The sequence below is a fragment of the Mesitornis unicolor genome, unplaced genomic scaffold (assembly GCF_000695765.1).
Source record: "Mesitornis unicolor isolate BGI_N332 unplaced genomic scaffold, ASM69576v1 scaffold42186, whole genome shotgun sequence".
NCBI lineage: Eukaryota > Metazoa > Chordata > Aves > Mesitornithiformes > Mesitornithidae > Mesitornis > Mesitornis unicolor.
Genome location: NW_010189702.1, coordinates 15,611 through 22,690, shown reverse-complemented (window position 1 = coordinate 22,690; position 7,080 = coordinate 15,611). Strand labels below are relative to the sequence as shown.

General features: G+C 40.0%; 1 protein-coding gene across 1 annotated transcript in view; it reads right to left on the bottom strand.

The window, feature by feature from the left end:
* Nucleotides 1-7,080, bottom strand: part of LOC104541990 (anaphase-promoting complex subunit 1-like) — a 31,979-nt gene that overhangs the window by 14,978 nt on the left and 9,921 nt on the right. Inside the window, 7 exon segments of the mRNA XM_010186161.1 lie at nt 2,522-2,699; nt 2,824-2,894; nt 3,003-3,039; nt 3,147-3,225; nt 4,833-4,981; nt 5,902-5,993; nt 6,982-7,080. The exon segment at nt 6,982-7,080 is cut by the window's right edge and continues 29 nt beyond it. Of these exon segments, the coding sequence (XP_010184463.1) occupies nt 2,522-2,699; nt 2,824-2,894; nt 3,003-3,039; nt 3,147-3,225; nt 4,833-4,981; nt 5,902-5,993; nt 6,982-7,080 (705 nt within the window).

Here is a 7,080-nt window from a genome sequence, read left to right as displayed (position 1 = left end):
GGAAAGAGAAAGGAGAGAAGTAATTTCCAGCAGTGCACATGGACAGCTAACTCTCATAAAGCCAGCAAATGCCAGCACCACAACCTGGATGCACTCAGCACAACTGCCTGCACTGAGATGGGTTTGTAAATAGAATGGACTGAGATTCCTGCAATCACAAACAACACTATTCAGCCCCTCCTTATATTAATTTACACTGGAGCTTGAAGTGGTGACATATGAAATAGTTATCTTTCTTTCAAAACTATTTCTCGTCTCAGAGCAGTAGTAGGAAAGGGCTTTCCCCTCCCTGCCTACACAAATACCTATGACGGCTGTGAAAAAACGTATGTGCTTTTTTCTTCAAGTTCAGCACTGAAAAACAGAAACCTAGATAAGCATTTTGATAAATATTAAGAGAGATTAAAATCTGGAAGGAACAGGCAGTCCTCTGGTGACAACCTGCTTTTAGAAGTGCCAGTACCTACTGACCCCTCAACCCAGTCAGAGTTGCTGTTCTCCATAATCTATTACAGAACCTGCTTTATTGTACTAATCGCTGATGTTTTCATGAATAAAGGCTTTAATTTGGACTCCCCTCCTACAACAGCCTTGGAAAAAAACAATCTACCTATTCAAATAAAGTCAGCCAGCATAGCAGTAAATTCCAAATGTGTGTCGCTGTCAGCCAACCTGAGTTTCACCACAGTACCGGAACATTTTTTGAACTTGCACACCAGAGCTACGTGACCAGAAAAATACTGAAGCATTTAATTGCTTAGAAGCACTTTGGAAAAGTTCTCTTTTTACGCAAGACCTATGAAATCCTTGTTTGTGATTCTCTCCTCTCATTTATTCACATCAGACAAGTGATGCACAGGATTACCACCACGAATGGTAAGGACAGCATAGGTCAGGATGCAACAGGAGTATGCTCACGATCTGCCTGCCCTACACTTACTTCAGACAAGGCTGCCGCTCTGCATGAAGCACAGTTCATTATATTTTTAGAGTTCTGCAGAAATAAGCTTTCCTGCAGAACATACAGTTTCCTTATGGTCTGACAAAATAAACTGGACATTTAGCCTAAGATGGGCCAGCATATTTCTCTTTCTTTTCCATCTTCCATGGATGAGAGATTAATTTAAAAACAGTAACAAGGCAAGTGATGACAAATACTGATATGATACAAAAATCAGCAACAAAATAGGAACAAAAAACCCCACACCTCTCTCTAAACTGGTCATTTTTCCTGTTCTATACTGCAGAATTTCAGCATGCTGAAAGATACAGAATCACAGAGATTAGATCAAACATAGGGTCTTCCCAAGGCTCACAGGTAACAAATGACACCAGGAGTGCAAGTAAATTAACAGCTGATGAATGAAAATCAATTTCTTCTGATAAATACATACTAAATCTCAAGACATAACTGCACCACCCATATAGCCAGCGTCCGTTTTGAAACAGGAAACTCCACCCTGCCCTCCTGAGAAATGACAAACAATTTGGTGTTTGAAGATCACTTTATCCTTTTAAGGTAACATATATTCGAGGCATTGTTATAAAGTAAGTGATAAAAATCAAATTTATCATCATTTTAAGATTCAGTACTTTTACAGTTGGGCAAAACTTCACCAGCAGAAAAGAAAAAGGATTTTTAATGAATGGTGGGACATCAGATTTGAACATGTAGTTCATTTATGTTTCTGCTAAATTAACTTTTTTAAAAAACATTTTTGATACGTCAAAAGTCATGAAGCCTCTGTTATAAAAAGTCAGAATAATTTTAATATCACTTTCAAAGATAAGACAGCAAAAAGGATCTTGACCAAGATGTACTTGAGTCTACAAGTTTCTCTTCCTAACATTTGAAAAAGCTACAATCTCTGCTACTATTAAGTGCTTGTACGCATTAGTGCTTTTAAAGCCAGCTTTCAAGAAGAGTTTTGACTTCCGGGGTGTCCTCAGCAAGACACTTAAGTGAGCCACAACTCAATGGGAATCATGAGCATCTCACAACCAGAATAAAACGTTTAAAAGGAAAAACTCAACACCTTTTTCTGCTTTACTTCAGGATACCATTAACTATACCCTTCTTGAGAAGAGAAATATAAAGTGTATTTCAAAAAGCAATACAGTTCTTCCAGAGGAGAGGGAGACGTTGGCCATGCCAGCCCAAGCAGGAGACAGACTGACAAATACGCACTTTCTTCGTCCTGTGCCATTGCCATTTTGGGGAGGAGGAGGACTTGGAAGCAATCAAACAGTTCTGTAGGCAAAACTTTCAAGCGCTATGCCTAAATTCAGTTTAAAATCTGTTTTTCATTGACAGTTTCCACAGCTATGTATGTAGTCTTCCTGTGCCGGATGCTGGTTTATATACTGAAACCCTCATATGTGTGTAAACCATGTGTTGCCCTCAATCTTGAATTCTGCACCTTCTGATGCCCTGAGCATCAGCAGATGGTGGGGAAGTTTCTGAACAGGGTGCTCTGCCCAATACTCAGTATCATCAAACCCATTTATGCCCATACTCACAGATTTACCCTTTTGCAGGTTCCCTTCACATGCCTGCTTGGACAGATCCTGGCGCCCAATCAGGAGACAAACTGCTTCTGGCCAGTCTGAGGCAGGCTGCTCTCGGCAATAATATATTGCATCTCTAATAGGAAGAGCTACGCCAAATGGGAGAGACTCCAGATCTCTTAAGGTGAAACCTTAAAATTAATGAGGAAAAAAAATAAACTTTTATAAAAGCGAGATAAAGTGTACTTCATATTATGCAAACACAAGACTATTACGATTATTACCATTCTGCGTAATGATAAAAGCTGCCCTTACCAACGTTAGTCATCCAAATAACTAACTTCTCGGCCAGGCTGGAAACGGATGTGCTGTGTCTGAAACTACACCTGTAAAACAAAGGGGAGTAAAGGAGAAGCCAATAAAAGCTAGCAAAAAAACCTCAGCAGAAAGTCAACAACTCAAGAGTTTAAAACAATACTAAAAAACCTCCATACCTATTATCATCCTGTTCTATTTGCTGTTTTCGTTGTCCTAGGAAAGACAAGGACATATTACTTCCACATTCCTCAAACAAAAGGGCAGCACGTAACAAGCAGAAGACATTAGGAGATACTATGACAGCATCAAGGCACCATTACCTGATGTAATCTTGTACAAATAATGGGAGGCATCATTAGATACAGCAGTCTCATCACCAAGTACATACAGAGCCACGCTCTGGAGAGGAAAGACACACCACAACACAAAGTCACTTACTGAACAGTTATTGCTATACTGCCTATCAAAGCAGGCAGAAGATAACTTTAATAACTTGAACAGTGGGACAGGTTTATTGTGAACACACTGTTAGTTAAAGGAGGTTGAAACAGCTGAAGCCAGTAACAAATTTCTATGCTTTAGATTTCTATTTTGAAGTTTGGAAAAAACACATCCCCGAACAATTAGCTGAATTTTTCCTAATAATTGTTTCAAAAGTAAAAGGAAAAAGATCTTCTAAACAGAAAAACATGTTTCTAGTCATCTTTCCCACATTTCTCACATTTCATTTAATTTCTCTTACAAAACACACACATCTACAGACACCATTTTCACTCAGTTTCTTCTATATCTTGAATACTGGCTATTTGGTGAAGGTTCCGAGTGAAATGTTGTTCCCCATTCAAAGCAGGGTCTACTTCAGCTATCTAGCCAGCAAAACCAAAGTGATTTGTCACCCTATTTACTTTTTGATACTGCCAGACAAGCTGGTATGCCAACGGCAAAAGTCATAGGTAAAAATCTTTTGTATTTTTCATTAAGATCTTCCAATAATATACACTGCTGATATGCCAGCTCTGACCTCCACATAAACAAGTTACACAGAGGTAGTTGGATGGGCAGACATGGGTGATAGCTCGAGGGGAAAGGCTTGAGTGCGGGGATAAATTTTAAGCAAAAGCATCAGCACTTTGAACGGTTCCAGTGTTGCTGGTTCAACCCCCCACACTCTGAAGCAGGTCAGGCTGAATCCTGGCAGCTCTTATCAGAGACTCTGCAACTAATCTTGGATACCTGGGTCACAGTAGAACCTCTCCTCCCTGCTTTGCTCTTCAGCCACCTCAGACTCAACATCTTCTGCTCTGCACCCTGTATTGGCAGGTGTTCTCCATAAATGCTTTGTGAATAAGTGAGGCAAGGCTGACCAGGAGATAATATCAGCACTTACAACTACTCATGCAACTAAATATTTATGTTGATACATGCCCAAGAAGAAAGCTGGGAAATTCTCACTCACAAGCTACAGTTAACTCTGAGTTACATTATTACTTTGCACATACCACTACTGCAAACCACAAAAAACACATAAGCAGTGAAGGATAAGCTACTCACACTGCACACACAAGCTCTCCTTCCCAACCTCAGATATCTCCTCCTATCTGCTAAGACCCATCCACACCCTTCAGCAATATTAAAGTAATAAAAGAGAAGAGAGGACTCACAGTGATTTCTCTCTAAATACATATGATTCTCCCTGTGGAGAGGCTGACACTGTACAGGGATAATCAAGAGAATTTCATGCAGACATATGATGTCTGCTTTGTATGGAGTGGCAACACTTGGAGATGCTTAAGCCTTCGAACAGTACAGCTACAGCAGTTATTTATCACAGGCTCAACACCTCTCCAGTATGTCCCCTTTGCTCCACACAGTATGATTAAATGCTTTGCTACTTGACTTCCCACTGGGGACACTTCACTTGCAGGAACTTAAGCAGCTGAAGCAAGCCCTGGTCACAGTGCTGCTCTGCTGACAGAATAAAACATTCTTTTTACCAAAGTACATACCAGCACTACCAGTTTGCTCCTTTCACAAATTCCTGGTAAGTAAGGATAAGGCTGTACTCCTCCTCCCTTCAGACAGGAACTCAGCCACTGAAAGATACTTGGAGGCTCAGCAGAAAAAAATGAGGGATGGTTCATGAAACCTGTTTGGACTTAATCACATGAACAACGACACTGAGTTCATGGCAAACACACAATAATTCTCCACTATTTCAAGGCAAGCCCTACAGTACTTTTTTAACAACAAAAATATAGTATTCCCCCAAAATGCTACAGATCACATCTCCCTCCTATTAAATGGAAGTTTATAGCTAGACAGTAATGAAAACTTGAGATATCTACCTGTCTCTCAGTGACAAAAATTATCTCAGCCCATGGTGAAAAGGATTAAGTATAATGAGCAGTTCTCAAAACCCTCACTGGAACAGTCTTGCAATTCAACACCATTAAATTGCTTAAGTGAGAGGACAAACTAACTATAACCTCTTTGCCTTCCTTGTCCACACACGTGAGTAGCAAAGCCTGAACAGTGCTATGAGGTTTGTTTTGTTTTATTTTGTATCAGGAGAACCAGCAGTTTATCTTACATGACTAGTAAATTCCAGCTGGTAATACACCACACAGGTGCAAAGACAATATATGACCTTATTTCAAGTTCTGTGGATTTAGCTCTGATTTACTCCTTACAAACTTTAAGTCTGCCAGCCTAGCGATACTTTTCACAAGAGAGACACATCTCACTATCAGGCTTTTCCACAGTTATCTGCTAAGATTTCTCAGCCAGCCTGAGAAAACCATCATTTTCACCCAAGTCCTTGTTTCTGTGGAGTGTTCCCTAAGACACTGGACTGGGACTGGACCTCTCATGACTACATGATGTTAATCTCACTCCAGCTTTCTCAGGTTACTAAAAACAAAGGAACGAGGCAATTTTAGCACTATGAGCACAGTTTTGCATATTGGGATTAAGTCCTGACCAGCTTTAAAGGCAACAGTTACCAACATGCTCAGTGTCAGATAATTTGCACATCATTATCACTGAATATGCAGCTTCAAAAAGCCTTAAACTCACCTTGATCAATTATGCAAGTCTGTCTGGAGGTTTTTACAAGGGCTGGATAGTCTCTGTAATAATAATCTATATAATCTTCAAGTTTTAAGTCCCTAGAATGAGAGAGAGGTGAATTGTATCAGAGGGGGGAAAAAAACCCCCACACTTTGTCTTCCTGCATTTCTGTGATATTTTCTGATGAGTTTTTTTAATGTTTGTGTACACACTAGATACAAGAGAAGCTCTGACTTCCTTAACTAAGATGGCTCATGTGTACTGCCCATTCCCTAAGCAGTGAATTAATATGTTTAATTTCCTCACAGTGTATTTCTCATCAGCTGTTGTTCTGCTTTGCCCCACACCACCACTACTGCCCAAGCTGTGATCACTGTCACTAATATTTCCTCCAAATTCCAGCTGTTAAAGCTAGATAACCTGCTGGGTTATCTGCAAGACATGAATGCATATAACAGCTGCCAGCCTCTAAAGACACAGGCTTTTATTTCAGACTTGCTTCTAGCATGACAGAGGACAGACCAACCTTTTCAGTACTAGGGACTGGGTGCCACTTCTGGGAACCATTTACTCAGTCAGCTACAGTAGGTGCTACTGGAAAAGAATCTATAGCCTTAGAAAAATAATTGGTAGAAATAGCAAATACAACTCAGGGAGAAGTTACCGGGCCTTTTACTTAAACACATATCTGCATCTTTCTATATGCATGCGATGCAACTTGAAAGTGGCTATGGAAGACACTAAGATGCAGTTACTGGCTGCAGTGAAAATGCCACAACAAACAAGAATATCTGACAGATCTTATGAGCTGAGCTGCAACAATACAGTAGAAAGACACATGAGCTGCAGCATCTAGTATTTGTGAATCACACTGATATTGGGAAGTGGCCAGGACCATACAAAAGACTTGCTACAGCAAGTATCTAAGTACAGTAACATTTTAAACATTCATTCATTTTCTTTAAATACATGAAAAGTCTGCTCCACTTTGGGCAATCCCCAAATTCCCCATAAAAATAACACAACACACATCATCAAGAGACACTGCACTATATAGAACATCTGCAATTTGTCAGTTGAGCATACCTGGCCAGCTGAACCAGAAGAACAACAAGTGAGCGAATTCCTTCTCCCATTAGACTATTCAGTTTGAGCTCCTCGTAGATGAGATGAAGAACAAAGAAA